The sequence below is a fragment of the Pelodiscus sinensis genome, chromosome 21 (genome assembly GCF_052426305.1).
Source record: "Pelodiscus sinensis isolate ZL-2025 chromosome 21, ASM5242630v1, whole genome shotgun sequence".
In the NCBI taxonomy this organism is placed as follows: Eukaryota; Metazoa; Chordata; order Testudines; family Trionychidae; genus Pelodiscus; species Pelodiscus sinensis.
In genome coordinates this window covers 16,024,202-16,041,346 of record NC_143072.1, presented here as the reverse complement: position 1 = coordinate 16,041,346, position 17,145 = coordinate 16,024,202, and the positions used below count along the sequence as shown (strand labels likewise).

General features: G+C 45.3%; 2 protein-coding genes across 10 annotated transcripts in view; one reads left to right on the top strand and one right to left on the bottom strand.

Moving 5' to 3' along the window:
* The window catches only part of RAP1GAP2 (RAP1 GTPase activating protein 2), a 353,090-nt gene extending 340,675 nt beyond the window's left edge, over positions 1-12,415 (top strand). For all 8 annotated transcript variants that reach the window (XM_075904876.2, XM_025179236.3, XM_075904878.2 and 5 more), the window contains one exon: positions 1,382-12,415. Coding sequence is in view for 1 of the 8 variants with exons in the window: in XM_089772180.1 (XP_089628306.1) it covers positions 1,382-1,395 (14 nt within the window). In the remaining 7 variants the exon portion in view is untranslated. The remainder of the gene's footprint in view (positions 1-1,381) is intronic.
* The window catches only part of LOC102462330 (tapasin-related protein-like), a 22,385-nt gene continuing 17,081 nt past the window's right edge, over positions 11,842-17,145 (bottom strand). For both annotated transcript variants that reach the window (XM_006138566.4, XM_075904880.2), the window contains 5 exons: positions 16,084-16,410; positions 15,435-15,524; positions 14,318-14,334; positions 14,187-14,227; positions 11,842-13,334 (listed from right to left, as the gene is read on the bottom strand). In XM_006138566.4, the coding sequence (XP_006138628.3) occupies positions 14,213-14,227; positions 14,318-14,334; positions 15,435-15,524; positions 16,084-16,410 (449 nt within the window). In that variant the 3' untranslated portion in view covers positions 11,842-13,334; positions 14,187-14,212. The remainder of the gene's footprint in view (positions 13,335-14,186; positions 14,228-14,317; positions 14,335-15,434; positions 15,525-16,083; positions 16,411-17,145) is intronic.

The following is a 17,145-nucleotide window of genomic DNA, read 5'->3' as shown; positions in this document are numbered from 1 at the left end:
GTTCTGAATTAGGTTTTCCAGGTGTCCGGTTTTGACCCGGACAGTCCAGTATTTGAGCTTTCTGTTCGGGAAGCAAATTGAGAAAATAGAAATGAGAAAATAGAAATGTCCGGTATTTTCTAAATAAGATGTAATGTCGATTGTGATGTACTGTCAAGTGTATCCGAAATTTTTGTTGAAACCATCTGGCAACCCTATTCTGAATAGATAGGTGTCCACAGCAGGAAAAGCCTGCACCAGAACAGGCAACAACTCTGTTTCATCAGAGAAGCCCCGAGGTTTGTCTCTTCTGTTTAATTGGTGGCCCCCTCCAAATCCAGGTTGAAATACACTGGTGAGCCACCTCGGGGAACTTGCAAGTAGGGATGTGAAAATGTGTATAATTGAGTAACTGTGTAACTGCTGAAAATTTCAGTGGTTACATGCGGGGCGGCAGTAGGCTTCCCTGGAAACTGGTGCACTCTGGGAGACGGCTTTTAAGTGGGCTTCTGGCACATACAGGCTTCCACCTGCTGCTCCACTCATGGGAGCTGGCTGCTGCCCTGTGCTGCTGCCTCTGATACAGAGGCAGCAGAGCACAGTGGTAGTCAGCTCCCCGGAACCAGTACATGTCAGGAGCTGGCTTTTAAGTCAGGTCCTGGCTTGCACCAGCTCCCACTTGCAGCCTCAATCCTGGGGAGGTCCCACACTGCTGCTCTGATACAGCCTGCGTGTAACTGGGAATGTTCACCAATTAGCCCAGCCTTATCAGAGAACCATTTCCATAGTTAAACATTCACATCCCCACTTGCAAGGCCAAGGCCCCCATCCAGTGTTGGAAATTTTGTAGTTTTATTGCAGGTCTTGTGGTCTTTCTGGTTTTCCTTAAAGCCCCCGCTGGTAGAGTCATGTTACTTCACAAAAAGCTCAGCATTCATTCAATTACAAAGCTTCTTAAGCCCTCCTAGTTGGGGTGAACAGCTTCAAACCATGAGCGCTAAAGACTCAAAACCCAGCAGTGTCCCAACAAGTATAATTTTTAAAAAATCAGACAATTTTCAAACCTGACTCATGAGTCGTCAGTATTTAAGACTTAGCAGTGCTGTAAGCTATAACTCTTCTGTGACTTCAGGGGGTAATGGAGAGACACCGCAATTGTGAAAAACCTGGCCTTTCCTTTTTAGGAGCGATGAATACTCTGAGCGAGTCATATGAGCCTGACTCGAAGCGGCTTCTGCTCAGACCACACTTTCACTTGCAGGTGAAAGTTTTTACAGCCTCGTAGTGCTTGGTAGCACTCAAGGGGCATGTCCTCTTCCTACTATCACTGACACTCGTGAGAATTTTCTCTTTTTCCCAATCGCTGATGTTTTTACGCTCTCTTGTTTCCTTTCTTTGGCAGGTTTTCTGTTATAACAAAGGGAAAACTCTTCTCTTCCACTATCAAATGGGAAACCCCATGAGCTACACGAATAGCAATGGCCACGCTGCATTGTGAGCTCTTCACCCACTCAGCTGTACCTTTAAGTGAGTCGAGAAGAAACTGCCATCTAGTAGTAACGTCTGTATTCTAACAAGAACCCATCAGTGCAGAATGGTAACACATTGCTCGACTCCCGTTTTGTCTGATAAACCCTCCATTCTCGCACTGCATCTGGAAATGCATTTCTGCCATGTACTTGAAGTCCCTTCACCCTCTCGCTCGGTACTCTGAAACGTGCTAACCTTGTGTGCACCTTGTATGTACGGTAGCTATTTGTCTTAAGATGAGTGCTGTTCATCTTGTGTTGCTTGGACTGGGAAAAGACAGTTCAATGACAAATCCTGTTTCCTCTAGGCTTTTTCATATTGCAGTTCTGTGTCTATCCATTTGCGCTCGCAGATGATTTTCTTTATCGAGAAAGTAGGCAGGACAGCTATTCTCTGTTGGCTCAGGATGTCTCTGTGCTTTGTTTTTAATTACCCAATGAAAAACAACTGGTCAGGTTTCTTTGGTTTGTTGTTAAGGGTGGGGGGAGCTTGCACAAGTTCTTTCAAACCTATTTATTTGTCTCTTAGCTTGGACAGGAGGGCTTTCCTCCACCTCCGTTAAGGGATTTTGGAGCAAATCAAAGGCAAAATTCTGTGCTGCTGAAAATCAGATCTCTGTTGACTTCAGAGAAGCACCATGGAGGGAGTCCTGGGTTTTTTTCCTGGCCCCTGTGAGTAAACTTGGGCAGTAACTTCTGTCTGCCTGTTCCCTTCCCCTGAGTTGGGGTGGGAGCTGTCGCAGAAGATGGGCTTGTTCAGTGCCTAGCACAATAGGACCTCCAGGCACTCACACACTGGAAATAATAGTAATGGAGGTGCCACCATTTTACTTTAGAGAATTTGGCTATCACTCTCGAGGAGGACAGATGGGCTGGAGAATATCCATGTGGCTGAAATCTCTCTCCAGCAAACAAATGATAAGCTGTTAAGATGCTGACTTTTGTTGTTTGTGTAAATTCACTTGGCAGGACTGCATAACACACCAGCTTGGAGAAAGTGCCTCCCCTTTGCTGTGTAATGGCTTATACGCATGCTGCGGGGAGGAACTGCTAAGGCAAAATAGGGCCGGGAAGAATGGGAAAAAATGCAGTGAAAAGAGAGTGATGCATGAGCAAACACCACACTCTCATAACCAAAAACCCACGTCTCCAGCTATTGCTCTACAGCCCCCTGATTCCACATCCCCTTGGGGGGAATGCTGGTTCATGCAAACAGGGCTTTAATAAGGTTCTCCTTTGGTTGGGCTGCGTCCGTGTGGGTCATATTTTTATAGGGGCTGGGATGGTACACAAGAGCTGCAGAATAACCTGGGCCCACACAAGCTCCTGGGAGATATCACCAGAGATTCTGCATGTCACCCACGTAGTAAAGTAAGTTTGCTACTAGAAAAGGGGCATAGATGGGAGAGCAGGGTGTAAAATGTATAAATATACAACAGATTTACAGGGTTGTGAGAAGAGTCAGGCATCTTCCCCCCCCCCCCATTTTTTGTTCCACTTGATGCTTTTTAGATTTCACTCCCACCTCCTAGGTCAGTTCATCAGTGTTACCCCAAGGGCATTGTTGAAGAACACCTCGATCCCTTACTACAGCTCAATTGCTGTGGACAAAGAGCTAGGACCTGAGCGTCCCCACAGTTCAAATGCAGAAATTTAATCAGCCACCAGGGTGTGAATGTATGTCTGTTGCCCTGCACTTTTTATTTCAGTGCAATGTGAGCGTGGGATGACATCATTCTGATTGGCTGCTTTGCACTATGTGACTGACAGGACAAGGTGTACTGCAAGACAATGGAGATTAGCATCTGGCTGATTGTTTAAACTTCTAGTACTATGGGAACCCATTACATTAATAAAAGAACCTTTTATTTTTATCAGCAGCTGAATTGCAGTGAGAGGGGGAAGTGCTTTCTATAAATAAAAACCCTTTTCTCCTGCCCCCACATGCTCACAGCAGCCCCAAAAGGAGCCACTAAGCTGCTGTTGTGGCGTGGTGACTGACTGATTGCAGCCAGGGCTACACTCAACCTGGAAGATTGGGTTAAAGTATACACTTCTAGCAAGTACTCCCGTCAGCTTTCCTTACGCCTTGCGACTGCCAGGAGTACCAGTGCTGACTGGCACTGCCCTCAGTGTTCGATTTAGTGGGTCTTAACTAGACCCGCTAAATTGAATGCCAGAAGAACGATCTCCAGCATGGCAAGTGAAGACGTGGCCTATTAAGTAGATCTCAAAAGCACCTACTTACTGCCTTTTATGTACCAGAGCATCACCAAGTGATGCTCCAGTGACATTAATGGAGCTATGCTGACTTTCACCAATGTAACAAATGTTAGGTTCAGGGGAAAGACTGTTAATATTTTTTCAGTAACTGACTTGTTCCTCCAGAAAAATAGGGGGAAAGAGAGTGTGGTTTTGATGACACATGGTAAAGAGTTAGTAAAGTATTTGCCCATAAAAGACACTTTAGTGTTATTTCATATTATGTATTGAAATACTAGTGGATCTATTGCACTTTGTGGTCCTTTTCTCATCTCCTGCATGACAACTTGTACCTAGCAACTTTCACCTAATTCTGAAGGTGAGTGCAAGTAACCAGCTTCATTTTGATACCAGGAACTGTCATTACCACACTCAATTTCCAATAGATATAGCGAGCTTCCTTTTTCTGGGTCTTATGGAGGATCCCTTTCAAAGCCCACTGATGTCAAACGGAGTCTTTCCACTGGAGGGGTTGGGGATGAGACCCATTCTGTTAGCATGCTAAAAAGAAGCTTGTCATTTTACACTGCCGCCATTGTGGAAACAATTTTTCCCCTTTAAATCAATCCAGTGGATTCACTGCCTCACTAAATGAAGGTCTTCACATAGAAAATGTCCATACTTTCAACTTCAAATGGATGCCTACCCTTTGGATGCCTAATTTGTGGTATAAGTGCAAAATTGGGCACCCTAATATAAGCACCCCACTCTGAAAATTGTGCACCCCCTCCAATCAATCATAATGTGCCAAAGAAAAGTTTAAAATACACGGGCATAACAAGTTGACGTGCGGTATTTTCAAGCGGCCCATAGAAGGTGGACTGCTTCACATGGGCATATCATGTAGGAGATTTGATTGCAGTTTTACTAGGACTACAATGAGTCATGTAGTTCCTTTGACTTTAATTTCATTATCCTGGATTTAACCCCATACTGGTCATGTGCCATGCCAACGTGGGCATAGGCGTGCCCGGGCTTTGGAGAGAGTCTGAAATTTTGGTTACGGCAAACACAAAGGCTACGTCTACACTGGCAGCTTCTTGCACAAGAATGCTTTTGTGGAAGAATTCTTGTGCAAAAACTTCCACAAGAGAGCGTCTACACTGCAATGTGCTTTTGCACAAGAGATGTGCTTTTGCACAAGAGCATCCATGGCAGTGTAGACGCTCTCTTCCGCAAGAAAGCTCTGATGGCCATTTTAACCATAGGGGCTTCTTGTGCCAGAAATTCATGTTGCCTGTCTACACTGCCCTCTTCTGGAAGAGCTTTTGCACAATAGGGCTTATTCCTCATGGGAAAAGGAATAACTCTTCCGGAAGAAGCCCTGTTTTACAATGCTATACTGTAAACTTACTTCTGGTAGAACGCTCGTGCAGTGTAGACAACCGGCAAGTTTTTGCGGCAGAAGGACTGTTCTTCTGCAAGAAACTGCCAATGTAGACGTAGCCAAAGTATGTGGAACCAAACGTTCATTGTCAGTCAGCAGCACCCTGCAGCTTTGATTTAACAAAACAGATACGTACAGGTGCCTACACATAGTTTGCCAATGTAAAATCCAAACTAATTGCCATAATGAGAGCTTGTAACTAGAACAGCAGAGGAAGTAAAGGCCAAAAGACAAATTAGTCTCTCTGAGACCAGAATGGTTTTCTTTATTAGTTCACTCTCTGTAAAGCTGTATTTTTAAACCAAAATTCCTTTCTCTGAATAGAATTTAAATGCTAAAAATGAATATTTTGTTTAAAGAAGGTAAAAGCAGAGTCTCTGAAGTCTGATTTGCAGCAGTAGCTACAGACATCTCAGGTTCAAAACATTTTAAAGGACAGTGCTCACATTTCAGTGCACCAGGGAAGCATCTTTTTTCTTCACTCTTTCCCTTAAATATTGAATAATTTCCTCAAGTCATATACCAAAATGTCACCTGCTAGCGGTTTTTTTTTTTTTTGTATTTCAGTGGGCTACTTTGATTCTACAGAAGTCATCTTTAGCTTAAATGTTGATCTCTGTGAGATTTTTTTGAAAGCATTAAGATGTCTTGAGGCATTTCATCAGAACCTGATTTTTCAGTAAGATTTGGAAAAGTCATTTGAATGTGATCCATACAATATGGCTGGGAAAGTTTGACCATAAATGAGAGTTATATAGCAAAGTGGACTCTTCAAAATACTAAGCCCACTGAATTTCAGAGGAGATGGAGAATGAAGGTTCTTGCCTAAAGTTTTCAGAAGTAGCCAAACATTTCAAGAGGTTCAGCCTGATGAGTCTCAGATACTTTTTGCCCTTTACCACTTGTCAATTGTTCCACAGGATCTTTAATGATCACAAGCGTAAGGGTTTTAATGCTGTTGTCCTTATCAAATTCCAGTACAATTACTTTCAGTCTAATTACCTCCCTTTGTAGTTTTAAGGATGTATGGTATTCTGCTTCACTTTGTGTCCCAAACTGTTGTGCTATCAATCAGCAGCATCTACACATTAGTAGTGGGTGAAAAGATACCTGTACATATTTCCAAACACTTTGGACTGCTAAGAACTATATAAGACATGAGAGGAAACCCTCAATAGTTCTATTTAAAACACTAAATTCTAAGCCAGTGAATTTTTCCAGTCTATGTGGAAAAGGGGATTCATTAATCAGAAACAAGGTATTTCTGTAATCCTGCATACGGTCAACAAAACCCCCAGGGATTTCTATGGGACACAAACTCCAATTGATGATATGAGCCTAGTGTCCTGGTGTGTTTTACCTTCTTGCACTAATCTTTTACTGTATTCATATGGGTACTATGGAAGTGCAAACACTGTATATTTATTTAGTTTCCAAATAAGAAATTCAGGGCCAGATGCTCAGCTGGTACAAATCAGCATCGCTCCACTGACTTAAACAAAGGCCTGGCCCCCCAAGGTGTGAATTATTTTATGCTTTAACTTTTCCATCACTTATTTGAGCACTAAGGGGAAGAGGTTCACCACTCTAATCTGCAGCATATTTTGCACCATAGACCTTCCACAGGGTTCACGGCGGACTCTAGACAGACATGACGAGGTTTTTTTTTTTTCTAAAGCTCCTAAGGGAGTTAGCCACATGAGTCTGCAAGACTTGTGCTCCTAACCTGCTGAATCTCTGAAACCCCCATCCCAATACATATATATATATACTATGAAATCCCAGGCTACGTCTAAACTGCAATGCTACTGAAATAGCTGTTCCATGTCTTTTGAGTGCACCTGCTATTTTGAAATATTACAGGCTCACTATTCCAACATCCCTGTAAACCTCATTCCACAAGGAGTAAGGGGCATTTTGGAATAGCAATTTATTTCGAAATAAGTGCTGTGTAGACAGTGCCTAATTTCAAATTAAGCTATTTCAAAATTGACTCGAAATAAGCTACGCAATTTGCGTAGGTGAACTTGCGTAGCTTATTTCGAGCTCCGGGTGCAGTGTAGATGCACCCTCACATTGCAGCTAGGCGATCTCAAGGCTGACTGGAATGGAGAATTATATCTTACCTCTCATATGTCTTACATCCTCAATAAGGGGACTGGTTTGCAGCCATGTATGCAAACTACAGCATGTAAGTGCTTTCCTCATTCAAAGCCACAGAAAACATGGACCTGAAAATGCTTTTCTGAAAAGGGATGTACTGAAGCACATATTTAACTGCTTTTCTGATCTGGAGCTTTGGTGAATATCACGAGGCAGGGCCAACCGGCCAGCTGGTGTAAATGGAAACATTAAAACCACCTGAGGATCTGTGCCAAAGATTTTTCAGCTGTCTTTGGGCCTGTTTGTGAGAGGCATTTAGCATGTACAAATGCCACTGACTTCTATGGAGAATGCAGGGTTCAGCACCTTTGCAGAGCAGTTCTTTGATCCATGCTACAAATTCTGTTTCATTTTAACATGGTTCCAGGTTTCCTTTTTTTTCCTCCAAATCTTAAAGCATGCTTTCATTTTTTTTGTCATGAATGTAGCACTGTATGAAATCCTGCAAAGGATTTTCTAAATGTTAGAATGTGATGAAAGGGAACAGTGTGGGGAAAAATATTCTTAATGAAATGTATCTGACAAAAAATATTTTTTTGGTAGAGAGGCGATGCTTTGTAGAGTTTCTGGTTACCTATGTTTGTGTAAATATGTACATTTAATTTATTGCTATGGTAGCATATTGTATTTGTTATGTATAAAACTAATTCTAAAGGTTCAGAAATGTATATTTTGTTGCTTAACCGTGTCTTTGCAAAGTTCACAATAAATAACATATTTTGTGCCTGTAAGTGTACTAGGATTTATGTGAACTGATAAATCATTTGGTTTCAACTGAACCTTGGGGTTTTATGCCGGTTCACCTCCCTGAACTACAGCAATGAGATCAGACACAGGGCCTAAAGGAAAGCAAATGTAAATTCCTGACTAAATCATATAAGCCAGATACTCGGTTGGTGTAAATTGGCATTGATCCACCAATTACAATGGCCAGTTTCCATCACATGAAGGTCTTTACTCGATAGTTACCAGCTGTGAAGTATATTTTAAGACACCTTTTCAAAATGGAGAACTGATCTAATACATGGTGGGCCAAATTTTGTTCATTTCTACTGGTATAAAATAGGGACGTAAGTGAGTAGTCAAGCACTTGACTACTAGATAAGGCTAAGCTTATTGGGTAGTCGAGTACTTGACTACTCGCTCTGCCCCCCCCCCCCACTTGCTGCCTCTATATGAGAAGCAGCAAGGGGGAGGGAAAGACAAGAGCTGGTGCTGGGGGGAGCCAGCATCCTGCTGCCTCTATCAGAGGCGGGGACACTGCCGCAAAGCTGAGGCTCACTGCGGGCAGAGACTGCTTTGGCAACATCCCCTGTCTGCAGGGGTCCCAGAAGGGAGCTGGGCCCCACACAGCTGGGGCTGCTACTGGAGCAGCTCCTGCCTGCAGACAGCCCAGGCTGCTGCGAAGAGGGGTTGCTGGACCCAGCACGATTTGGGACCAAGCAGTCCCGGCTCACACCAGTCTGGGACGGCCGCGCCTCTGCATTTTAAAAGTTTTTCTGTTAAAAGTATTTCCGCAAAAGAGCGTCTAGATTGGCAAGTGCTTTTGCGCAAAAGCATCCATGCCAATCTAGACACGCTTTTGAGCAAGAAAGCTCCGATGGACATTTTAGCCATCGGGCTTTCTTGCGCAAAAAATTAAGGTGCCTGTCTACACTGGCCCTCTTGCGCAAGTATTCTTGTGCAAGAGGGCTTATCCCTGAGCGGGAGCGTGAAAGTATTTGCGCAAGAAGTACTGATTTTGTACATTACAAAGTCAGTGCTCTTGCACAAATTCAAGGGGCCAGTGTAGACAGCTGGCAAGTTTTTGTAACATAGTATAGTCAGTCCTGATTTGCTTAGTGTAACTGAGGACACAATTTGGAACCATTTAAGCATGTAAGTTCCAATGGGACTTGCGCATGTGTGTTAAGTTAAGAATGAAGCGAATATGTGGCCATTTAAATCTGCTATTGAAGGTAGGTGTTATCAATTCCAGCTGCCACAAAATCCAGACTGCCACCGCCTTAATTCAAAGTTAAAACAGCAACTGCGTGCCCTTGCTTTTCATGAGCTGAGTTGCCCTCAAATAGATTTTCTGAATCAGCAGTCTCATAGCTGGTGTTTTTCTTGCTTTTAATGTCATGAATTACTTACATAAAAAACCCATGAAGTAAGGCCATTTTAATACCATTTCCAGACATCATGTCTTTTTACAATATTAAGCTCCATAAAACTACGTCTTTAAGATGAACACGATACCCCAAAGTGAATATTTTTCTCTCTTGGGTTAAGAGCACCTTCAATAACAGGCTTTTCAATATCAATGCTCTGTAGAAAGGCAACAAGTAGTCCTGTAGCACTAGATAGCGGGGTGTACGGGTCCCTCCCAGATCCTCTACTCCCAGCCTGCTCCTGCATTCAACCTCCAAGCTAGACCCCGCCCATCCCTTCCTGGACCCATTTTGTCATGGTGGGTGGTTGGCTGGTCGTCTGAAGAAATGTCTGTGTTGTGTGGGGTGGGATGCAGGCCAGAAAGTTTTGAGAACCTCTGCCCTAAATGTTTATTTTCAGCAATGGTTTAATTGCTGTAACAAAGTGGCTCTTGCCTCTCATGTGGCCAGTTATATCGATAGAAATGTGCTTTATACAATATGGGCCGGCTAGGCCGCAGTCAACAGGAAGGGCACATCTACAGGTGGAAGAAATCAGTGAAGTTCATTTGACTTCAGAAAAGCCATGCCAAATGAGAAGCTCGCTCTCATGGTTGGTTTCTCTCTTCCCCTTTCCCTGAGGTGAATTTTTTCATTAGAGTACTTTTCTGAAGTCTGTTCAAGTTCGCTAGCGTCCATTCCCTTCAAGGCTCATCATAAGTAATTTAGAGTGATATGTGTAGGAAGGGGAAGTAAGCAGCAATCCAATTAGTTTAAAAGACGCACCTCATAACAGCCATCTGGCATAGTTTACCTGGCTTCTGGCAGCCTTTGAGCCCTTAAGAACATTCTCCATATGCCAGGCCTGACAATGGAGTTTCGCTGAAACTCCTAAGGCCTCATTTAAATCCCTGTAGTTTGGCAATTCAGTCCCCATGTGCCAGGTCCTTCCCACCTGGGGCTCTCAGGAAAATAGCTGGTGTTGTCTGAAGGCCACATGACCGGTAAACATGCAGCATTGTGAGCTGAATAAACCACAAAGATTAGCCAGGGTGGCTCAGGCATTGGTTGAAAGGTTTTACTTCACTGCAACTTTGCTTTTCTTAGCTCTTCAATGCTGTAACAATAAAGCAAATACACCTTCTTCCAATTTATACCGCAAAGATAATACAGTGCTGAGTTTCGTGGGGAGGCATTACACCGGCAAAGTCTTTTCTAGTCTTTATGATGCAGCAGACAGGCTCCAAAGTGCTCTAAAACTGGGATTTTTGAAGGCATTTAAGGGAGATTGCCGTTCACCTCCCTTTTTTGCTCTCCATCTAAAATCATAAGGGTTAGCTGTCGCTTTGCACATGATTATACAGCTGGGGGCAATGATGAAGTGCAATGTCCAATGTGAGGGCATAAGGAGATCCTGAGGTGAACTGTTGAGATATCACGAGTGAAGTCCTAAGCATGCTGCGAGCCAGGGCGGTCCTTGTGCTCCTTCAGAGCAAGGTGGTGCTTGGGAAAAGGCTGGGGAGGCTCTTTCACTCCCTTCTCCCACCCTGCTCCCCCACAGTGAACCAGTTTGTGGCTGGCTCAATCAGTGCACTGTGTATGCAGCACTTCAAACCTCTTCTGGCCTCCACTGCGGGTGCAATCCTGTCACTCTGGAACTTTAGCCACTGGCTCTGAGAAGTCCCAATGGCTACGTCTACACTGCAGGCTTCTTACACAAGAACGGTTTGGCAGAAGAGTTTGTGCAAAAGGTCTTCCACAAGAGCATGTCCACACTGCCAAGTGCTTTTGCACAAGAGCGTCTATGGCATTGTGGACGTGCTCTTGTGCAAGAAAGCTCCGATGACCCTTTTAGCCATAGGAGTTTCTTGCGCAAGAAATTCATGTTGCCTGTCTACACTGCCCTCTTGTGGAAGAGCTCTTGTGCAAGAGGGCTTATTCCTCATGGGGAGAGGAATAACGCGTCTCCAGAAGAAACCCTGTTTTCCGACGCTGTACTGTAAATTTACTTGCGCAAAAATGCGCGTGCAGTCTAGACGCTCTGCATGTTTTTGCGCAAGAAAAAGCCTGCAGTGTAGACATAGCCAATGTGTGACTTATCCCAGTATAAACACAGCTACCGCAGTGGCTACACTCCTAGTACAGACACAGCCTCTCAGTGCGGGTCTATGGAGCGGAGGGTGCAAACCAACCTAAACCCAAACTGAAAACAACATTCCCCTGATCTCTTGTCACACACAGCCACAGGCTTTAGCACAGCTCTTGGCCTCTGTTTGTAAAGCCAGGCCCCGGAGTAAAAAGCCAGGTGGGAATACTAAACATGGGGTAGCAAATCCACGGAGTCAAAACCAGCAGCCAGAGATTCAGAATCCAATCAAACAAATCAGAATTTGAGTTTCTCTTCTGTGTCTTTATTGCTGTTGAATTTTAAGGGACCCCTTTGCACTGAACAAAACGAAAAGCCAGCAAACAGATGGATTCTCTTAGATTTGCACAAATGCTATAGCGGGGCCACAGGCTACATTCGCAACACCACGACTTAGAGATATGCCAAGCACAGCCGAAGTAGTCAATGTAAATGACTTCCAGGGATTCTGGCACCTTTACATTTCAAATAACCCTTTCTCTCCAACAATTTCCCATCCTTAGCATCAACCTCTCTGCAAGCAGCCACCATGTACAAATGCCTGGAGGAAAAAGGAAAAATTTGCCCTGCGGCCTGGAGTTTATCTGACTGTTTAGTTCAGATTGGGGTGGGGAGCTAATTCTAAAGCTGGGGGATCCTCAGAGAATTGTTCAATCAGTGGCTCCATTGGACTCCGGCACCTTTGCTAGTCTCAGTTTTATCTGCATGGCACACGGACAAAGTCTCAGGTAGGCAGGTCCTTAAGGGCAGGTCTGCACTTACCATGGGACCAGCTCTGTGGCGATCAATCTCCTGCGGATTCAATTTAGCTGGTGTAGGGAAGAGTCACTAAATTGACTGCTGAGTACATGCTTTTCAACTCCAGGATGCCACCGGAACAAGAAGCGTAAGGGAAGTTGATGGGAGAGTTTCTTCAATTGACCTCCCATAGCAGAGACCCTCAGGCAACTCCATCTAAGGTACATTGACTCAGCTCTGAGCACTATAGCTAGGGTGACATAAGAAGGCCTCTGTCAACCTAGTCACGATTGTTTGGGGAGCTGGTGTTCTTGCAGTTATGGGGAAAAACCTTTTCACACACTACAGATAGCTATACTGCGACCACCCCTATAGTGTGAGCTTGGTCAAAGTCAGTGTAAAATGCAACTAAATCAGACTAGAAATATTTCGCGACTTATCTGCACTTGTGTAAAGGCTTACACAAGGGACGGGGCAACAAAAATCTGGCCAATAATTTTAGAATGTATTGTATTCTGTTAATTATACCAGCATACAGCATTACAACAATCTCCTAGAATAGATGAAGTTATTTAAGTGTCTCGTCTTTCAATATGGTAAGGGGAGTAGGTGTCCACCTAAAGAGATGTATTAGCATAATTATTACCAGCTGCATCAGTGTAAAAAATTCATGCCACTAACGCACATTTATAACAGTACAAAAAAATCAGGTGCAGACCAGGTGCAACTTTTTCCTTTTTTTTTTCTGCGGCCAACTTTTCACTCCTTTGCAACTTGTGTGCAACACCACCCACTCGGAAGGCTCCCCTTCCACTAGCAGCAGCTTGTACAAGTGGAGATGATGACAAAGTGTATAGGGCAACAGCGAACCCGACCAGTGTTTGCAGAAACACCATTTCGTTACTGATGCAAATCCAGCACAGACTGAAGACCTAGGCACATATTCTTCCTTTCCACTCTCTGTGTTGAGATATGTTGCTCAAACGGGGCAGCATGTGCTAAATAGAGCGACAGAAAATATATTTGATATTGATTTCATTAAAAGGGTTACATACAGAGCCTAGTCTGCTTGGAGCATCCTTCTTTATACACAGCACACTGCAAGTTGTCACTCTCTGGTCCAGCACTCTTGGGAACTGACTGGTCCTGAACCAGAGCATCTGCTGGACCAGGGAAGGTCAATGCCGGCCTATCTGTTGCCACTGGCTGTAGAGCTCTGTTGCCAGGCAAGGAACATCTGGACTATAGAGGTCGAACCTATATTTTTATCTACTTCCTCTCCATTAAACCTCTCTAGTCCAGCACACTCTGGTCTGGCAACGTCCATGGCTCAGCATGATTTCAGTTAGCCCAATGTCCACTCCTCATGGGTGTGGCCAACTTTCCCACAGTCCCATAAAGTTGGATTACAGCTACCAGTCTGGCGCTCAATGTTCTGTGTTGTTATTTAGCTCCAATTTACCCCTAAACGTCTTCTATGAGCCCAGTCAGCAGTGGACGTGTTGGTCATGCTGCTAGACAATATTGACGTCCTGTGGTTGGGCAAATTCTCTGGTTCAGCACCAGTCAGGTCCCAAGGGTGCCAGCCTAGAGAGGTCCAACCTGTACTGTGCTATCAATAGCTACAAGTGCTTTTACGTTGCGGTTCGGGCCAGAGCTTGGCTGAAGCCCACCCTCCTTCCTCCGCGCAGGGCTTAAATCCCAGCCCACACCACAGCATATACGCAGCTATACCTAGTCCCGCAGCGTGAGCCCCATCTCTGTTGACACTGGCTTGGTGGCCCAGGTGGGTAGATGTGCCCAGGTGGGCCAGGTTATGGCATACTGCCACAGGGATGCGTGCCGCTTACCTGATTGGGCGGAATGGTCTTGTGCTCTAGTAAGGTTTGGGCTGAAATTGAAATGAAGGCAAAACACATTAGCAAGCAGCACAATGGAAAGAGCCTATAGGGAAGGTGTAGAAAGCAGAACACAAACCTACCTTATTGCTGCTCATCACTAGAGGAGAGGGGAAAAAAAGAGACCGATTAGACAGAAAATCGAATGACAGACAGCAGGCCCGGCCTTAGGGCAAGGTGGGTGCCTTGGGCTCCGCGCCTTCAGGGCCCCATGCTGCGTATGGGAGACGTCGCCGTGAGGTCACATTTATGCCCGGTCATGCCAGCAAACTCTTTGGCTGGGCCCGCTGTTCAGTTCTCTGCACAATGTACCCCTCTAGTCGCTCCGGTCCTGGGGCTATTGGCCAGAGCTGGGGGTGGCAGCGCTGCTGAGTAGGGTCACTGCGTGGGGAGCAGGGAGGAGGCTGCATGGCTGGTGGTGGTTCTGGTGGTGGGGCTCAGCTGGAAACGTGGGCAGCTCGGTTCCCGGGTGACCGGGGCACAATAGCTGGAGCAGCCTCGGTGACACACTGGGCAGGGCCCATTTGGCTGGCGGCACATGGGCGGGGGAAGGGGCTTAGAGCTTAGCAAGCGCTGGCCCTGGAGCCACAGGGTGGGCTGTGAGCAGGACTTGGAGAGATGGGCAGGTGTGGGCTGGGAGCTAGCTAATCCCAGCAGAAAGCCTGGGCCTCATGGACGGGCCCTGTGCTTAGGGCAAGGTGCCGCACCTCAGGGCCCCGGGCTGTGTATGGGAGACACCACCATGATGTCACATTAATGCACCGCCGGGCCCCGCTGTCAGTGTGCTACTTTGGGCCCTGGAAACTCTTTGGTTTGGGCCTGAGAGACACCACACCACAGCCGTAACCAGACAACTCAGTCAGGGCTTAAGAGTCTCCCCTGACCTCCATAGAGCTGTGCCGATTTACACCAGTAGGGGCTCTCCCCTGTATTTCAACAGGCTGCTGGTGTGTTGCGGCCACTGCCTGTCATGCTGACAACTACTGCCTCGTTGTACTTCCTCCCCTTTGTCTGTCTGCCTGTCCATTCATTGCCTCTTGTCTTATATTTAGGCTGTAAGCTCTTCGGGGGGAGAGACTCTCGTGCTCCAGTGCTTAGAACAGGGGGCTCCGAACCACTACAGTCATACAACTAAATAATGCACTCGCCAGCAAATTCCTTTCTGCCCCCAAGTCTGGTTTTTCGCACTTTTTTTTTTACCTTGATGAAGATAATACAATGTCACAACAAGACACCCAGCGAGAAGAAGGAGAAATAGGAGGACAAGGAGCCAAGTTGCTGAGGTAGATTCTGTCCATAAATAAATTAAAAAAAAATTATAAGAACAATTTGCAGGGAAGAATAAACCTTTACAATACCTCCCAAGAGGACACAGCTTTGATTTACAATGACAAAGTCATATTACACCCATGTGTGTCAATTGAAACCCCTCCCTGAGAACCCCTCTGTTGCCTAGTGGAAAAGAGTTCAAAACAACATGGCAATACAGGCATCCATTTTGTGCCTCCCGTCTCTACTTTTCCCCATGGCATGCAGTAAGCTTGTTACAGTAGGAACTGTCTGTGTTCCAAGGGGTTCTACTGCACTGGGCGCACTGTTTTCCTTTAACAAATCAATCAGTCACCACTGATTTCCATTCCCTCTCCCCCCAAAATGTTGATTGTAAATTAGGTTTGTAATGCATTTTTCTTCACTTTTATATTGAAAAAAGGTCTTTTTTTGTGACAAAAATTGATTTTTTTGCGTGTGAAAATTTGTGATTAGTTGAAAAAGCCATTTGTCTCTCAGGAACGTCAGGAGAAAAGTCCTGCCATCAGATAAGAAGTCAAGAAAGCAATGAACACCGTACCTGTTACTTGCACCGTCAGACTTTTCCTGATTGGCTGCTTCAGGCTTCGGTGGTCCACCCGGCAGGTGTACCTACACCCGTTGTCCCTGAGGGAGGCCTTAAGCAGGAAGTAGGTGGAGAAGCTGTAAGTCCCATCACTGTTTTGTCTGTGACTGCTAGAGAGAACATGATTCACCACATGTGGAAGCATCCCCGGCTTTTGGGGTTCCAGAAGCCACTGGGCCTCTGCATCATGAGGGTAAAAATGACCAACGTCACAGATGAGCTTGTGTTCGTCTCCTTCCACCAGAGACAGGACGTCAGCGTTGAGGGTCACGGTGGGCTTTTCTGGTGAATGAAAAAAGTTATTACAGGGCTGCATCCCCACCCCTTTAAAAATAAAACAGACCCCGCTATTAAAATGGCATCATTTAACATCCCTCATTGCAAAAAAGTGATCACGCATCCTAGCCCCCAAAATTACTGCCCCGCCGCAATTTGCTTTCCCAAATTTGGTGTAAGCTATTTGCCCCAGAAACGCAGACTCATGAGACAGAGGTTCCCTCCACTAAATTAAGAAATCCCACGGCGTGGTAACGCTTCCTACATGAATACAATTGTCTATCCCCCTGATTTGGGGGGGTCTGTGACTCACTGTGACCCACATTTAAGGGTGGGTTGGCTGGCAGGAATGGACTAGAACCATTAAAAAAAAACCTTTGGACACGTAACTCCCACCGGAGCTGAGTTTCCCATAGGAAAGACTTTTTTAGCCAATGGAGCCAGGCCTATGCAGCTTTTTTAAAAGCTACGCTTAGTACTTGTGTAATAACCTATCTGTAGCTGACCTATCTGTGTCAGGGAAACAGCCTTGGGAGAGAAGAGGCCCTTGTTGCTGGATCAGCCCTAGCCTTTTGCTCTGGTCTTGGATCCCTTATTCTATTCTGTGATGGAGTGAGACTTAGGGTATGTCTAGACTACGTCCCTCTGTCGCCAGGGGGATGTAAATTAGACATACCGAAATTGCTAATGAAGCGGGGATTTAAATATCCCGCGCTTCATTAGAATAAAAATGGCTGACGC